General features: G+C 33.8%; 1 protein-coding gene across 2 annotated transcripts in view; it reads right to left on the bottom strand.

Moving 5' to 3' along the window:
- LOC148609245 (uncharacterized) overlaps positions 1-19,091 on the bottom strand; it is a 33,188-nt gene that overhangs the window by 2,445 nt on the left and 11,652 nt on the right. For both annotated transcript variants that reach the window (XM_088541118.1, XM_088541120.1), the window contains exons 3-5: positions 11,818-11,939; positions 10,246-10,405; positions 8,592-8,705 (exon numbers count right to left, since the gene is read on the bottom strand). In XM_088541118.1, the coding sequence (XP_088397244.1) occupies positions 8,592-8,705; positions 10,246-10,405; positions 11,818-11,939 (396 nt within the window). The remainder of the gene's footprint in view (positions 1-8,591; positions 8,706-10,245; positions 10,406-11,817; positions 11,940-19,091) is intronic.

Raw genomic sequence — 19,091 nt, 5'->3', positions numbered from 1 at the left:
TAAATTTAATATAAAACTGTAAACAAGTTTCAGGAAATCGAGAAATGAGAATTTGAAAGTTATAGAATGGAGAGAGTGTATCGATAGTAAATACATAATAAATTGTAACATTTTAAAATCCCGTGCTTTTGTATCAAATGAATGTGTCAATACAGTCTGACTTTAAAATTGTTTATATATTGTATCTTCTTTTGTTCAATTGAATATGACATATGTTTCATTCTATATACAGTCCATTGATCTAATAGCCATGGCCCACGGGAACATACAGGAAAAAATAATATACCGTTACCGAGATCTCTTCAATTGTTATGGCTATATATTTTAATATTTTATCTGGTTTTTTTTTAACATTGCATGAATAATCGACCACATTTCGTATTCACAGATCAGAAAGTTGCACAAAATCTATTCATCCTTTATCAAAAATTTGTTGTTGGTCAAACAGACAAAGCATCTAACAACATTGTTTTTTGTTTGTAAAGCGCGTACTACGTTATTTAATCAGAGTATAAGGAATCAACGGAAATTTGGGCAATCTGACAAAAAAATGCAGCACGATTGAGATGAATGAAATCCCAGCTAACCACAAGTCATTCATGGTCTCTATGATTATTCTTTTTTAAGTGAGACATCTGAGAACATAAGAACTTACTCTACTTTTATCAGATTCCGAAATTAAATAAGAATACAAACAAACTAAGGTACTAAGCGGAATGTTCTACTTGTTTGTAAAGCTGACGATGATTTTGTCAACCGTGAAAAAGAAAAAGAAAAACAAAACAAAAACAAAAAACAAAACAAAACAAAATAAAAACAAAAACAAACAAACTAACAAACCGTTTACTTGCGGTATCACATGTCCAACTGACACAGCATCGTCCGCATTTTTTAGACCTTTACCTCAAATTTGAAGATAATATTCATGTCAGTATAATATGTATATTACAAACGAGATGATTTATGTTCTTATACAGAGCTTTGGATAACATTCTCTGTATTTTGTTCGTAGTAAAATACTCTCGAGTTAACAAGCAATTTAAATACAAAATTAATCGATAAAATTTGGCAGATTTGGAAACACTGGGATAAAATAGGTTATTTCATGAAGATAAAAATAAGCCAAGGGCAGACTCAAACTATAACTTTTAAAAAATATATATGCAATAATAAGCCAAGGAAAAGCTAGTATAAATCAGTTATATTACGATCACTATTGAACATAAGAACAAAAATAAGCGACATATGGTTAACTATTAATGTGCTAATTTTGTTTAACCTAAGAGCACCCTACCAATTATCTTGCAGTTTAAGGAGTTCTTGGTTCCATACTACTGCAAATTTCCTTTATCTGATAATTCACAAATTTTCATTTTTCGGAAAAAACAAGTAATTTTTTTTTACAGATTCTTATAAAAATTTAGAACATTTGAGCATTTTTGGGCCAGGTTCTTCCCCTATCCATAAATATACAGGTTTTCCCATTACATGGAAATTATATTTTTCAGCTGTTAAAGTATGCCAGACTATCCCGACTTTTTCACACACCATCATTGCCTTTGGACCAAGTATATAATTAACACGTGTTTTATTTCCGATATTTATATCTTACTGAGGGATATAATTTCTTCTGATACAGATGATCGATTTCCTTGATGTCATAAATATATCTTCTGTGGAGTTTAAACTTCTGATTTTTCCCGGTTGTAAAATGCACTGCAGTATACCAGAAACATCTTAAGCGCGCTATTAATCCTGGTTTAACCCATCATTTCTATCGTCATTTGGAAATAACTTTTAACATATATTATATTGTCATCTCGATAAATCTATATTAAGAAAACGCTTTAATTTAATTCTGGTCATGATATAACGTTTTATATATAGTCCAAGTCACCTCAGATTGTTTGCGTTTTTTTGCGTTTATTTTTGTAATTACTCGACGGTTCCTTTCAAAAACTTGCCATTTTATTCATGTCGTTCTGTACTACGATTCCCTTACAATTATTTTTCGTTCTTACCTCCGAGATTGAAAAAATTCAAAATTTATTTTTCCTACGAGAATTTTGCATTAAATGTATTGTTTATCCGCCATCTTGTTCCTATGGATATTTTGAAATGTTCCCTATTATCTCACAATTGAAGAGGTGAAATAACATGATTTCCCGCCATATTTCTGCTCTTTACCTTTAGTAAAAGACAAAACCAGAAGTTCCGAATGAAAATGCTACAACTGGTACTTAATAAGAGTCTTACCACATAAAGTAATCAATTAGCAGGGAACCAGAAATATGGCGGGAAATCATGTTATGTCACCTCTTCAATTGTGAGATAATAGGGAATATTTCGAAATATCCATACGTGGCACAGACGTTGTTCAGAATTTCGTAAAAAATAAAAAAAATATAAAAGATGCTAAATACTTTGAAGCTGCTTTAGCTGTCAAATTTGTTTAGCTTTGATTCAACTGAATATTGCAGAATCAATTAAATAAGTTTGTAGTAATGCAATTGAAACAATAAATGTCGACAATACGTATAGAATATTGTGAAAACAACGTTTTTTTTAATCAAAGAAGATCGATAGTTCTAATATAATTATTTTTCTCCATTTTCTCCACGATTGTCCACCGGACATTAACCTGAAAAACTAAAATAACCTTTCTGAATACAAAATAGTCTGGTATTGGCATCCATCTAAGTACAAAAAATAAGTATTTTGTAATGGAGTCATAATACTTCTGACATTAAGTATAATGCCAATTTTAGCATTTGCCAATTTATGACTTGTTCCTATAAGCATACATTGATTTTTTTTCAAGTTCATAGTTTATTTATTCTTATTCATCCAGTATATAGAATTAAGTAAACCTTAAGTTAATTCATCTTAATAATTTGTACTGATTTGTCACATACATCAGTAGAGAAGTCGTCTGCATATATAGTTGGATGACAATATTTAAGACAATGATTTTATTTCTCTAGAACTGTGGACGTATGGTCAAGCCTAGCGAAGGCAAAAACCTTACCTTGGTATAACTGAAATAAACAATACAGACAGAAAAAAAATACAATTGTTGATTTCTATGTTATAGCTTGTGCTATTAATTATGTCACATTCAACCTTATCATACTTTTTTTGGCAAGTTATTTTCTGTGCGAAAGAACACGCGCCACAATGAAAATTTGTCCATCCGGAGAGTGAGCCATGTATTCATTTTGATCCATGGAGGTCCCTGGACATGATTGGTAATCATTAACAAAAAGTAAAAAATTCAAAGGCCCAAATATGGAACCTTGGGGTACACCAATAGACATTTTGGGGGTTCAGATAATCCCCCTTTCCAACCAAAAACTGTTCTCGGTTGTTCAAATAATATTTAAACCAATCATAAGTATTTTTACATATTTCAAATGACATAAGCTTATACAGTAAGACATTATGATTAACAGTGTCAAACGCTTTGCTCAGATAATGAAAAAAACACCAGTAAGTTTACCTTCATCAATATGTATTAACAGTATGTCTATGACATAATTCAATGCAGTTTCACATGAGTATTTTGGTATATACCCTGACTGACAAGTAGTAATAAGATTGTTTTCAGACAAATAATTGTAGAAAGTATTGAAAACATATCTGTCTTTCTATAATTTTGCTTCCAATCGGTAAAACAGACTGGACGATAATCATTAACAATATGATCATCCCTTATTTGAAAATTGGGGTAAATGTAGCCTTCTTCCGGTCGCTGTCAAAAGTATTGGTTCAATGGAAAAATTAAATATATAAGTTTAAATATTTGACACAGTTTCTTAGGACATTTTCAATAATCTTACTGAAGTTCCATTAAGCCCGGTTGCTTTAGCATTTGACATGCTTTTGATCTCTTTACAAAGAAAATCATTTTCGACATTTTTGGAATATAAAATGAGTCTTTTTCAATTAATTGCGTTACATCTGGCAGTGTATCATCAAATCGATTGCCAAACTCATGACCAATATTACAAATGAATGAAATAAAGGGTAAGCTATTTTGTCAGACAGTTAAAATTACATTATTTGATTCAAGATATGCGGTACTTGATCGACTAGATTTTGATGGAAGAATATGTTTTAGCTTTGACTACTTGTCTTTTAGTTTGTTGTTGGTTCTTTGATTAATGACCTCATCAAGAAGGCATCGCTTAGCTTCTTTTTATTCGGACACTACCCTGTTTCTGACTGTATGGTATATTTTTCAGTCAATATCGAAATTAGATCGTAATGTGCGTGAGTATTTCTTGATTGGTTTTCAAATAAATGACAATTACTGACCACAGGGTGAAAAGGGATATTTGATCGAGCGTTTTTGTCTTTCGAAGATATGTCAATTCCACCACGCCGCATGGACACCTAGTTACACAAACAATGTGCTTAAACTAGCATTTTTAGAGCGCATGATTTTCATTTGTTTGAATTGTTCACATCTATTTTCAAATATTCTTCAACACTTTACAGATTTTTACAGCCAAAGTGTAACTATAAGTATTATGATATAACCTTTTTTACCAGTTAAAAATATGCATACAACGAATCCGCAGGATAATACAATGAATGAGGTGTGGTAAAAAATACATTACATTTACATTTTTATTGGACTCATGCAACATATCTAAATAATGTTTTAGCTTGAGCTGAAATAATAATTGCAAATGCTAGTATTTGTTGAGAGAAGATGTTGTTACACTGAAGGTAAACACAAGGGAGAAAATCTCTGTCAAGACAATACCGGGATCCCAAAAAAATCAACACTTCAAGAAAAAACCGTACTACACAAATTAATCAAATAGTACAGACAGAAAATCAAAAAAGCACAATATGTAATTAAGAAATGTTATAAAATACAATAGTAGCAATCATATGATATTGCAAACTTCGCAATGCTGTACACATAGAGTAACCACTCGTCAGTAGCAATAAAATCAAATACAAAGGAAGATCTGAATTTCCCAAAATAATGTTCAGAAGTTCTGAAATTCAAAAGTATCGTCAGGGAAGCCCATCCAGCATTCTAGCATGCACAATTAAAGGAATGAAGCAAGGGTGTTAGATACATTTGATTTTTTATAAAACTGTTTAAAACTATCGCAAACTATGGCGTTTAAAGCGTTGCAATATTTATAAAAATGAATGCATAAAAATGAAATATTTATTCATAAAAAATATACTTATTCTTTAAAATCAAATTTATGTTTATAAAATCAATTATGCAATCATAAAAAACGAAGTATATTTTTCATAAAATAAAATATATTTTAATTAATTAATTAAAAATTAATTTGGCTAACATCCTCCATCACAAAAACGTTACCAACAAACTTCCCCCATATTTCAAAGACAATTCCATACCAATTATTTCATATTCCTAAACTTCACCCATTGCATCCAATTTTCATTTATAAAAGGCTATTGCAGAACCTCGCGATTGAGAACTTCAAGACTAAACCACCTGACTGTTCTTGCAAAAACTCTCCATTCAAATGTGGTCCTTCTGGTCACGTCGTTACAGGAGATTTAACCATAATCGAAAACGAATCTCTGCGTAATATCCTTTCTTAAGGTCCCAAGTACCGTGAACCACGCTCCATGAATTGGAACTGTACCTTTAAAGTTCTTATGGATGCCGTCGAGGACTATGCTAGAAAATGGATAAAACGAGAACAAGAAGACATTGATTCTCTGTCAGAGTGGTTAAAGGCCGTCAGGTCTTTAATTTTGAAACGAATGAAAGTTTCAGTAGGTCAATGAGTGCCAAGGCTACATTGGTTTTCAAAGACCCGATGTAGCAAAAACATTGTCTGCTATACATGACAAATATGTTGTGGTACCAGCAGACAAAGCCAAAAACAACTTTGTTTTTCTCTGCAAAACGTTTTACATCCAATGTTTATTATCAGAGGTAGACGTAGAATAGCAGTAATAATACTGCCACCACACTCTCCAAAGAGGAGATTGTGGAAAACAATAAATCTGTGCTATCCTCTTTTGGTCTCTCTACCAAGGACGGTGATTGTGATTTATCGTCTATGTACTGGATTCCTAAACTCCACTAGAATCCATACAAACAACGTTTCATATTTGGATCTGCAAAATGTACCACCAAACCTCTTTCAAAACTTTTAACTTCTATACTCACAACTGTCAAAGAGGGTCTACAGTCCTACCACAATACTTGTCACTCCCGTAGTTGTATTAATTCAATGTGGATCCTATTATCGGAATATAATAGCATTACAACCTATGATTTTTCAACACTGTATACTTCTATCCCCATATTCAGTTAAAATCCCGATTTAAAAACATTATACATCGTTGTTTTTTTTCCAAAAAGATGGTACATCTAGATACAAATATGTAGTTCTTGGTAGAGATTCCTCATACTTTGTAAGAAATAATTCCAAATCATCTTCCAAATGTACAGAGGAAGATGTTTACAAAATGCTGGAATTTTTAAATCGACAACATATTTGTCCAGTATGGTGTCCAATGGGAACAAATTGTGCTCCTTTACTTGCAGACCTTTTCCTTCACTCTTTTGAGGCTGACTTTATAGCTGATCTGATCCGAAAGAAAGAATATCGTTTAGCTAGATCCTTTAATATCAGTTTCCGCTATAACTACGCAGACTTTTTGTATCGGGCTAGAACTCTAAATAAATAGGCTTCTTGAACAGGGTTATGTTGCTACAAGATTGAAGTCATCGCAGAGGTTTTGTGGTCGTCATCAAGAAAGAGTAATCAAGGCAACCAAGGTTATAGCGGTAATCGAAAGAATGTAATCCAGGGACAAAGACCAGACATGGAAAACAGACAAACACAACAAAGAACATATAGTAAATAAAATCATACATACAAAGTAACAAAAGTAAATGAACAACTCGGACTCCACTAAAAACTGGGAGCATGGACCAGGTATACCGCTCTTGGATCGTTATGGTGTATCCATCTGCACCATTAAAACTGATTTATTCAACGGGTCATAGTTTTCCTTTCCTCGTTTGTCTACCCCAGACTTGACATTTTATGAACAACTCGACAGGTGTTTCTTGAAAAGCAGAGGACGCTTACCCTACCGCTGCACCTGTTTCGTGCTCCCAGTTTTTAGTTTGTGTGTTTGTTTGTTTGTTGGGGTTTAACGCCCGAGTAGCAATATTTCAGCTATATTCAGGCGATGAACATGAAATGGATGATAAAATGAACATGAAATGGTGATGAAATGAAAAATGGGATGGGACACAAGGATAATGGGGTCGACAAATTTTGATTGCCACTGGAAATAAGGAGAGGTGGGTAGGGTCGGGCAATTAAGCCTCCTGTGGCGGAGCCCTATGGTTCCTACAGAATACCACAGTAGTGTTTTTAACGTGCATTTGCGGTCAGGTTTTCCGTATTATAGCCAATGTTCTATTTTTAGTAACAGCAACCATATTTTTCGACGGATCAAAAATCTCCACAACAGTTCTATGCAGGATACCCCAAGGAACATTTACATCAGGGTTGGTTCTTGCTGTTCAAGTTGTGTCAGAGGAGAAGATTTTTGAAAGAAATAACATTAAAAGTAGCAAAAAATGTCAAAAACGGCAATAACTCCAACATGGCTTAACAGATTAACAGATTAAAACGGAAATTAGACCACAGATATATCTCATCATGCTGAACATTTTTACCCAGTCAGAATTTGGCTTAATCTAACGATTTTGAAAATACATGCAAAAAACTACTGTCTGACCCCTATGTTCTATAATTAGTAATGGTGGTTATGTTTTTCGACGGATCACAAATCCCCATATCAGTTCTATGTAGGATACCTCAAGGAAAATGTACATCGAGTTTGATTCCAAGTGGTCAAATAGTGTCAGAGGAGAAGATTTTTGAAAAATTATAAACGACGTCGACGACGAACGCCAAGTGATGGCAACTAATGTAAAACGATTAAACTGAAAAAAGTAAACACATTGGAAAAGGACAGAAAATTAAAAAAGAAACCAAAATGTACATATATTTTTGTTTAAAACAAAACTAAGGTAACCGGGCTCTATCGAAACTTGGAAACACGTTCTGCAAGACACAAATGACGCAACTTTTTTTTATCCAAAGACCTGTAATCGTGAAAATATTATACAAAATCTAAATCGTTCGACCCTATATATGAATATTCCAAATCATGAAATCTGTATTAAAAAAATGTAGTGTATATATAAGCAAGATATGTACCTGAAACTCATACATATTTAATTTTCTGAACATACATTTCTATTTTATGAAAACATAATTGATTTTTTTAACAAACAGTTTACTTTTATCAACATATATTTAATTATAGCAACATATATTTCGTTTGTAATAATACATATTTCACTTACATAAACATATATTTTATTTTAATGAATATATATTTTAATTTTATAAATACATACTTTGTTTTATGAACATTAATTTCATTTTTATAGACATATATTTTATATTTATGATAATTGCAACGCTTTACATGCTTATCTGATAGAAAAAGACTTATATACGAATATATGCGCACTTAAAGGATGCAGATACCTGTTGGACAAAAAGAGTTTAACTTTGATGAACATGGAGTGTCCTTGTAAACAAAATAATTCCCCTTTTTCAATGTTGATAAACAGTCATTTGTTCCATTCTTTATATCTTCCACTACAAAATATCATCCAGTTATCATTACAAATAATATGAATGGGTCAATTATGAAAAAAATGCAAACAAACCCACTTCAACTCTAAGTATGAGACCTTTTCTATCTTGCAGCCTTAGATAATGATATTTAACCATTTTCAGTACTTAAAATCTATACAAGTATTGCAATGGATTAAATATCCATTCACAACTGCTGTAAATGGTTATCAGTTTGAAAACTCCGTTAAAACCGATTGATACGATCGTATTCCTGTGTTTTTGTATTGAACCGGGTGGTTACGAGACGAGGATAATTAAAGATCGGACAGTAGTAACATGTATTGTTTTTAAATATAATAAGTAAATCCTATGAAAATTGCGAGTTAGCTATGATTTCACATTTAAAAGGCATTAAACAACAACAACTTCAAACAAAGTGTGATAATTACATTGTCGCCATTCATTCGGTTTCTTCTCATGATAATTATTCTTTCTCCTATATTTTAAAACTTCTATATTTACCTCCTAGGAAACAAATGAATGGAATTTAACCAAACTCGGCCAAAAAAAAAATTAATAAATCACCATCTGATGATTGGCACGTAGACAAAAATCGAAGTGGTTTCACTGTTTGAAAACAAAAGCATAACAAATACGAACATTGAAGAGACTTGATATTTGGTAAAATAAAAATGGCTCATTTATGTAAAACAATTTGGTCGGCCAGATGGAAAAGAAAATATTTCCACCATTCCAAAATGATCGTTCTTAAGACAACAAAAATAATAAATATAGAAAGAATAAGTCATTATAACAGCTTCTTGTACCTTTATTGAACAATAAAATGGTTAGTTTTTTTTTGTATTAAGATTGATTCTCTCATAGGGTCTTTACATAGAAATTAAAACACTATATTTAAAAGAAGTTTTTGGCATGACATGGGTTGTGTCCTAATTGCATGACTTGTGATGTACCGTGGTTCTCAACCAGGCACGGGAAGAATTGGGATTGATTTTACATACGATGGGGACATAAACTTTTGTATGTTTTAACTGGCTTGCAGCTGGCATGTCAGTTAACTGCTAGTAGTTTTTAGTCTGTACATTTGTGTAATTTATATTCAATTTCTTTATCTCTATGTAATGTTTTTTCCCATAGTGACCAGTTTTTAAAGGGGGAAGGTTGTGATCACGCCAAAGTGCTTGAACACCGCCGCATTTGTTTGCGCCAGTCCAAATTTCTGGCCTCTGTTTGTCTTGTTTCATTTCCACCTTTAGTTTATTTTATGTAACTTGAGTTTATAGGGCTACTCCTTAGTTGTATCTGTATGTAATGATGTTTTGAGGCCAGCTGCAGCCTACCATGTGGTGTGATGATTTCCTCGTCGTTCATTGAAGACCAATGGGTGCTCTTGGGCTTGCAGTGTCACACCAGTGGTGTTGTTGGTTCTTTGACATAGTCATCATAGCTATTCTTGTTAACTGTATGATTAATGTAGAGGACAACTTATTTAGTTCACAAGAATAACATAGTAAAATCTCATGATTAATAAAAACAATACCTATTTCATAAACAGCAAAATTCTTGTCAGTGTCAACATTTTCTCTCGCACATATAGCAAGGGTGTCGTCATTACAAAGTTTGGAATTGGCATTACTCTTTGCATTAATCGGTGATTCTATCTTTTCACCATCAAATGTAAAGCAAGCACATATGGTGCCCTAAAACATAAAAAAAATGTTGCATTGGTTAACGTTCAACAATGATTAACATTAAAAACAAATAATACTCAGCTTTGCTGGACAGTGATCTGTGACGTCAATATATACTTTGACAGGTACTTTAATCGTTTGAGGTATAATGGCAATTTGTTAAATTATGCAATTGAAAGGAGCCCTCGTTAGTATATTAGAAAATGAAAAAAATGAATAAAAATATGGATGATGTTGGAAATACCGAATTAAATGCATAATACATCGTTGTTATTCTCAGAGGATGGAAAACCTAGATATAAATGCGCATTACTTATCAGAAATTCGCCAAACTTGTAAAAACATTGATATTCTAAATATACCGAAGAAGATATTGTCAAAATCCTTGATTTTTTTATTGACAACATATTTGTCCAGTATGGTGGATCTTTTTTTAACAGACGGTCAAGATTCCCATGGGAACGAATTGTACTCCGCTACTCGCTAACTTATCCTAGAACTCTTTTTAGGGAGACATTTAATGGATTTTTTTTCAAAAGAAGGAGCATTAATATCCTTGACTTCAGTTCCGATAAATTGATTATATAGGTTACGTTTCGTTTTTAAGCAATCAGGGATTTTATACATTGCATCCAACCCCCCCCAAAAAAAACGAGAAAAAGGACAGTACAGACACCATCAAATCAGCCTTATTTCTTGACCTATTCTCAGAGATCATTTGCAGGGAAAGCTATATGACAATCGTAATGACTTCTCATTCAATATCGTTAACATCCCTTTACCACCTGCGTATGGCGTTTACAAATCACAACTCATATTGGTCTTTTTTTATTTTATAACAGAGCTTGTCGTAACCACGCGGACATTTGGTACTGTGCTAGACTTCAGGAACAGGATTAAGTTGCTATAAGATTGAAGTCATAACATCAAAACATTTTTATAGCCGTCATCTTGAACTCGTGGATAATTATGATGTATCCATCTGCACAATGATATATTTTTCATCGTTACAGAGTTTTTCTCCTTTTCCGTGTACCCCTGACATAACATTTTATGGGCAACTCGACGGATGTTTAACGAAAAGCAGAGGATACTAACCCTACCGGTGTACCTGGTATATGTTCCCATTTTAAGCGCATTCCATGCTGCTTATTTATTTGTTTACTTGTGCTTGTTCGTACCTGTAATTCTGGTTATTTCTTTGTCTAGATATCTTTTGATCATTTTATTTTGACGACATTTTGAACCCTATTTCCCATAATTTCCCTTTCAATATGCATCTTTCTCTAATTATATCTGATACTTAAACGATATGTTGCATCGGACATAAGAAATATATCAGTGCTCAGTGTGATTTCATTCTTAAATTATAAGATATCATATATTACAAAATAGGAAAGAAAATTGCTCCGAAATCATACTTGTGATTCTTGTAGTCCAAAGTAACGAGAATCAGAACACATCTTGAAACAGGAAAGTATTGGATTTTTCTTATCTATTGTATTCACTGTGTATTGAAAATCTTCATTAAAAATAAAACTACCTACAAATAAAACGACATGATTAGCTACATATAAAACAGCACACACATTTGTCAAGTTTGTACAAATGAGCACGAAACGTAGAATTTAAGTATGTTAGATTTGGAATTATTTTGACCTTGAATAAAGAGTTGATAGGTATGTATATATTGAAAAGAATTTGAATATCAGGTTCAAATAATTTTGTTATTATATTTGGTAAGTAAAACTTGAAAGACGACGAACAGTTGTTCTAAACTAGGATATTTGCGCATCACATGTTCAAGTAGTTTGACACGTGTAAATGTAAAGATAACAGTTCCAATTCAGTAAACGGTTAACAATAAAACCCTTATTGATATTTTGTTGCAGAGCAAGCTCGTGCAATGTTACATCTCCTCGAGACAATATTTGTCAATATAAATACAAAATCTTATTAGTTTAACATACCAAGATCCTGAATCGCTCACCTGGTTAAATTTTGCCTTCCAAGGGCAATACATTTAACAAGGAGTTCTCCAACAAATTTGACCTAAGAAGACTTTGGTAAGACCTATCATAAGGATTATTTCAGCACTTAAAAGTTTCGTCTATCTATCATAGTTTTTCAGATATTGGCTAAAAACTAACAAATACAAACAAACAAACAAAATAAAACAGCATTTTTCACCGTACAAGGCGTCGACTGACAACTTTGATCCTTTCAATCCTTTTGAAGGCTTTATGATAAGGATTATTTCAGGAATTGAAAGAATTTGGCTAAACCTAACGCCTTTGGAGATGAAATATGCAAAAAAACTACTGTCGGACCCCAATATTCTATTTTTAGTAACGACAATCATGTTTTTCGACAGATAAAAAATTTCCACAACAGTTGTATGCAGGATATCCCAATGAACATTTATACCAAGTTTGGTTCCACTTGGTCGAGTAGTGTCAGAGGAGAAGATTTTGGAAAGAAATAACATAAAGTTTAAGTTTCCACGAAACGTGTGGAAGTCGCCTCCCGTTTCCTTGTCTGTCTTTTGAGAAACATATCGTCAATTGATATTTTATTACTAATCCATGCAGCGTATAGAACCTGGATATCAACGAAACCGAACAACGTCGAGTTTTTGACCGCAATGGCGGCCATTTTGAAAATGGCGTACGATACGTGGTTTAAATTATCGATTGAGCCGCAGATTCTCAATCAGGGCGACTTCAAGAACCTAGATATTAATTTTCATCAAAATAGGACAAATCAAAATTTTCGATCACAGTGGCGGCCATTTTGAAAATGGCGGTCGATACGTAGTTTTAATTATCGATTGAGCCGCAGATTCTTAACCGGGACGACTTCAAGAACCTAGATATTAATTGTCATCAAAATCGGACAAATGAAAGTTTCCCGGTGTAAATAAATGGGTATGTCCAGTCCGACGGCCATTTTGAAAAAATGGCGGCAGCTAGAATAAAAATTTTGAAGGTCTGCATCTTTCGCAGAGCAGTTCTAACTTCCTGTGAAGTTTCATCTCAATCAGATAAGGCATTTGAGAAAACATGCGGACAAATCGATGAATTTTTATTACAGGAGAATTAAAACAATAATAATAAGAAGAACCACAGTAAAAACAATAAGTCTCCGGAACTACGTGGTCGGCGACTTAATAAGAAACAAAGTAAAAGCAATAAGTCTCCGCCACTTCGTCGTCGGCGACTTAATTAAAATTTACATTTCGACGAAACGTGTAGAAGTCGCCTCCCGATTCCTGATCAGTCTTTTGAGAAACATATCGTCAATGGAACTACTTGTAATTAATTGTGGCAGTGTTATGAACCTGGATATCATTTTTTATCGAAATCGAACAACTTTTTAGGTTTTTATCGCGGTGGCAGTTTTCGAGATATTCGATGTTCCAATTCCTGTGTAAAAAACTGGGTATGTCAAGTCGGGCGGCGATTTTGAAAAAATGGCGGCAACTGAAATAAAAAATTTGGAGTTCTGCATCTTTCGAAGAGTAGTTCTAAATTCGTGTGAAGTTCTATCTCAATCAGATAAGGCGTTTTTGAGAAAACGTGCGGACAAATCAATGAAATTTTATGACAGGAGAATTAAAATAATAATAATTAAAATTCACGTTTCAACGAAACGTGTAGAAGTCGCCTCCCGTTTCCTTATCTGTGTATTGAGAAATATATCGTAATATACTGCTTATTATTAATCAAAGCAGCGTAAAGAACCTGGATATCATATTTCGTCGAAATCGATTAACTTTCAATTTTTGATCGCGGTGGCGGCCATTTTGAAAATGGCGGTCGATATGCAGTTTAAATTATCGATTTAAGCTGCAAATTCCTAATTGGGGCGTCTTAAACAACCCAGATATCAATTTTCATGAAAATCGAACAACATTGAATATTCGAGCTCAATGGCGGCCATTTTGAAAATTGCGGCCGATACGTAGCTCCGATTGCAAATTGAGTCATAGATTATTATTTGGGACGGCTCAGAAAATCTAGATATCAATTTTCATCGAAATCAGACACATTTAAATTTTCGACCGCGTTGGCGGCCATTTTGCAAGAGTAATCAAAAGCACCAAGGTTATAGCGGTAATCAAAAGAATGCAATCCAGGGACAAAGACCAGACATAGAAAACAGTCATACACAACATAGAACATAAAGTAACTAAAATGAAAATGGCGGCCAGGACGCACGCAATTTGTTTTCGTCATTCTGTTTGGACTATTGAGCTTATTATATACACCAAGTTTCGTCAAATGCTGATTAGCAGTTTTCGAGATATATGATGTTGCAATTTCCAGTGGAAAAATGGATACGTCCAGTCTGGCAGCCATTTTGAAAAAAAAATGGCGGAAGTTGGAATAAAACTTTTGGAGTTCTGCTTCCTTCAAAGAGTAGTTCTATCTTCCTGTGAAGTTTCATCTCAATCAGATGAGGCGTTTTCGAGAACACGTGCGGTCAAAACTTTTTTGAATTTTTATGACAGGAGAATTAAAATAATAATAATAATTAAAATTTACGTTTCCCAGAAATGTGTAGAAGTCGCCTCCCATTTACGTATCTATTTCAGTAACATATTGTCAATTGAACAGCAAATTTAGTTGGGACAGCTGTATGTAAAAAGAAAAAAAGTTTTCATCAAATTCAGGCATGTTGAGTATTCCACTTCATTGACGGTCATTTTGAAGAAGAGTTGAATCGTTAACTGAGCATAGCCAATAGTTATTTCGCTTGTATGCTTTATTTTGGATGTAATCTTTTATGAGAATTCCGGTTGGTGTCTCTAGAAAAGAAGAAGAGGCTAACCCATCCACCGCACCCATTATTTGCTCCGAGATTTTAGTTTACTAATTTACTTTTGTATCTGTGTTATTTCAGCTTTATTGGTGTTCTATGTTGTGTTTATGTATTTTTCTTTCTGAATTATGTTCTCTTTGATTATTGGTCCAGGTTTCCGTGATTTTTCATCTAAACTTTGTCATAAAAAGCAACATACAACACAACAGGAGAACCGTGCATGATGTTCACCTTTATTTTTTACTCCTGTTCAAAAGACACTAAAACAAAGTAAAATACAAAATACAACACGATCTAGTTATACTAAATTATACATTTATTTACATAAAAAACTGTCATATGAAAACAATATAAGAAAAATGCGATATGGTTGTGGAATACTGAAAAAAAAAACATAGTGATACAAAATTAATAAATAGTCAAAATAAATATACAATAAAGAATTCAGAAAGTTTAACAATACCTATTCACAAGAAAGCCAATTGATATGAAAAGGGGAAAAAACAATGATAAAAAGGCAATATACATTGTAGTTCTTTACTTGTACAGTAATATATAATGAACCTTGAAGAGCTTTGGATTAAAAATGATTAGTGTGTGAACCAGATATATCCATTAAACATTTAAATGTTTAAGAATGAATTCCCTGTGTGAATAAGTAGGATTCAATCCTCTATTTTAAGCTAACTGGTTGTTTTCATACCAAATCAATGAGAACTTGCACAGCTTCATGAAAACTGTAATAAACTGGTACAATATTTGCTCTTAATGGACATTTGAATCCTTAGGTGTACACTAAATCAAGGACTGTTCCAGCTTCTGTAGTATGAGTATCTACAATCTGCTTGTATCCAAATGTTCTGAACATCAATTGTACCTCACCAGGGACACGGAAATCGTCAATGAAATCCCCAAGCACTATGTTTGGTAATTTTAATTGTTCAAGTTCTAAAAGAAGAAGCTTCAAATGTTCACAAAATAATTTGGTACAAGATTGTTCTTTGGAATGTTTTTCCTTTTCAACCATGTCTCAGTGAAGCAAATAACATCAGCTCCTTCTATTACCTTTACACTACTCACATCAGTGAGATGAGGAATCAACCCTCTGTGTTATGCAACACAATGGGCAGGCATTCCTCCTTATTAGCTTCTCCAGAGGCACTGTCATTATTCGGTGAAATAAAATGTGGCATACTGCTAAGGGCTTCAGCTATATCTGATGAAGCGTAGATTGAGTTTGTCTCAAAATCAATGATGTGTAAGCCTACTTAGGGCTACATATGCCATTCCTGCTTGAAAGACCTTTTTCATTGACACTACAACATTTTCTAGAGTCATTCCCTGAACTTTGTGAATTGTTGCAGCCCATCCTAGTCTAAAAGGAAATTGCCTTCTTTTTGATATTTGACTTTGCCATTGATTTTTTTCCACATTTGCTGTTGTCAAAATTTAAATAAACAGCTAATACTTCCCCATTTTGTTTTTGTCAATGCCCTTTATGGTACCAAATGCTTCATTGAATAATCCATCTTCTACGTCCAGATTTCTAGTTAGCATTATTCTAGCATTGATTCCCATGTCGATTGAAGTGAGTAGATCATCTTTTTTAACAGACAAATAGGGTGTATCTCTTTTTTCAAGTTCATCTATCTTGTAGTTTCTTTTACAAAATCATAAGCTGACGTTGTTACTATTGGATCACCGATTCTCTTGACCATGACTTTCTCAACTTCCTTGACAGTTGGGAAAATATAAAGATAACCATTAGCATCATCTGGAAGGGTTTCAAAGACGCGGGTCTTCAACATTGCAACGTCATTCTCATCTAACAGTCCCGTGCAGGTCCGGGTGTCAAAAGACACAGCGCTAAGCTTGTCGTAAAAGGCAACTAAAAAGTGCTCAGAAACCTAGCCGGGGGCTAGGCGCTCTGCCCACAGAGCAACTGGGATGTATGCCCCATGTGGTGGAATAGGGTACCCCTGGCGTGTTACGTGCCGGCGTTGTCTGGGTATAATACGGAAAACCTGACCGCAAACCATAGTAGTGCAACGTGTTGGGAAAGATGCCACGTTCCTCGCACGAACTCTGCTGTGGTATTCGGTAGGAGTAGGAACCTTTGCGCTCCGTCACAGGAGGCTAAATTGCCCGACCCTACCCATCCCTCCCTTTTTTTTACTGGCAATCTAAATTTGTCGACCCTGTTGACCTTATGTCCCATCACTTTTTTTATTCATCATTTCATATTCATTTTATCATCCATTTCTTGTTCATCGTCTGAATATAGCTGAATATTGCTGCTTGGACGTTAAACCCAAACAATCAATCAATCGTCTAACAACTTGTCTTTAGTGTGAATCCTTATTCTGTTTAATGTGTTTAGCAAAGGCGATATCATCCTTTTGTCTCATGATTTCTTGTAGACTTGCCACAGGGAAAACTGGATGCCACAAATCCATAAAAATGGTTTCTTTTATCTTGCACAATGGAGAAACTGCAATCGGTGGTAACTGGTAAAAATCTCCTAGGGCAATCACTGAGATATTGCCAATCAAGTTTTTGTTTTGACGTAACTGGTATAGTCGGCCATGAACATAAGTCAACAATTTATGGTTAACCATGGAAATTTCATCAATGACTAAAATTTGTAGATTTTCTAATTTTGTTCGCAAGCTATTTAATGTAATCTTAGCTAAGGGGACATATGGAAGAGAAAGTTTTGGATTAATGGAAAATGTAGAATGAAGGGTATTGCCTCCCAAGTTGAATGCAGCTGTTCCATTAGGGGCTGTAAGCAACACAGGTGCAGAATCTGGATTTCCACATACTTTGGATAAAATCCTAGTGGCTTTATGCTGAATATATTTCATCAGATGTGTCTTTCCAGTACCAGCTCCTCCAGTTATAAAAAAAATGAAAAGGTTTGGGATGTTGCTGCCAAAAAATGTTTTAGGCACCAATCACGAATTTTATAAAAAAAATTCTCTGTTGCATATCATTTATGTTACTCTTCATATCACAAACCTGTTTCTCTGTTAAGTTTGGCTTTTGAAACTCAATGGAAGGACTACATTCTGCTATCAATTTCAGATAATTCAGGAACATAAAGTAAACCCTCATTGTCTGGTTGTATGACTCTGTTGTCATTCTTAGTATTAAGACGCTCTTTCTCTGCACCAGGAGCAATTGAGGATCATGCATCCTCTTTTATATTACCAGACTGCAGTTCTTCCCATGCAACATCAATATCTTCTGAACCAATTTCAAATCATTTTTATTTGAGTTGATGATGTCACTCACATTACAAAATCCTCATAAGAACGAATACCTGTAGGTTTAAAAGCAGCTTATCTGTGTGGGAATTACAACTGAGCAAATGCCATGTGATATTCTTCTTTTTGCTTCAACTTATTGAACCTAGGATATCTTATCACATTTACCTTCCAGAGTATCGTTGCTTTATGTAACCCGAAAGATGCTGAAGTTCATAAATAGGTAGTGTCTTTTTAAAGGTACTCATAGGTTTACTCGAGACAGGTAGAAAAGTAAAACCTGAACAAAAATCTGCCAAACACATAAAATTGAAGGTTTCATTTTCAGGTCTAGCATAATATTCCTCAAGAATAGAAGTCATCCAAATATTTTCATCTTCGTCGCGTTTTGCTGTTATAACACTCATTGGCAAGCTCATTCTTAAAGGTTTACTACCTGTTGGTATGTAAGTTACCCCTCTTGAGCACTGTTTGAAATGCAAACTGCAAACTCGGTATATTGCCTCCTGAGCTGATACCCTCACGGTTTTGAACATATGTACGTCCTATTTTTTTCATTTTCCTCATATGCACTTTTTCCTTCTTGTGCCTTTTTTCTTGCA

The sequence above is a fragment of the Perna viridis genome, chromosome 8 (assembly GCF_037379345.1).
Source record: "Perna viridis isolate PV_CMFRI_1.1 ecotype Kerala chromosome 8, ASM3737934v1, whole genome shotgun sequence".
NCBI lineage: Eukaryota > Metazoa > Mollusca > Bivalvia > Mytilida > Mytilidae > Perna > Perna viridis.
This window is presented reverse-complemented; position numbering and strand designations above follow the sequence as displayed.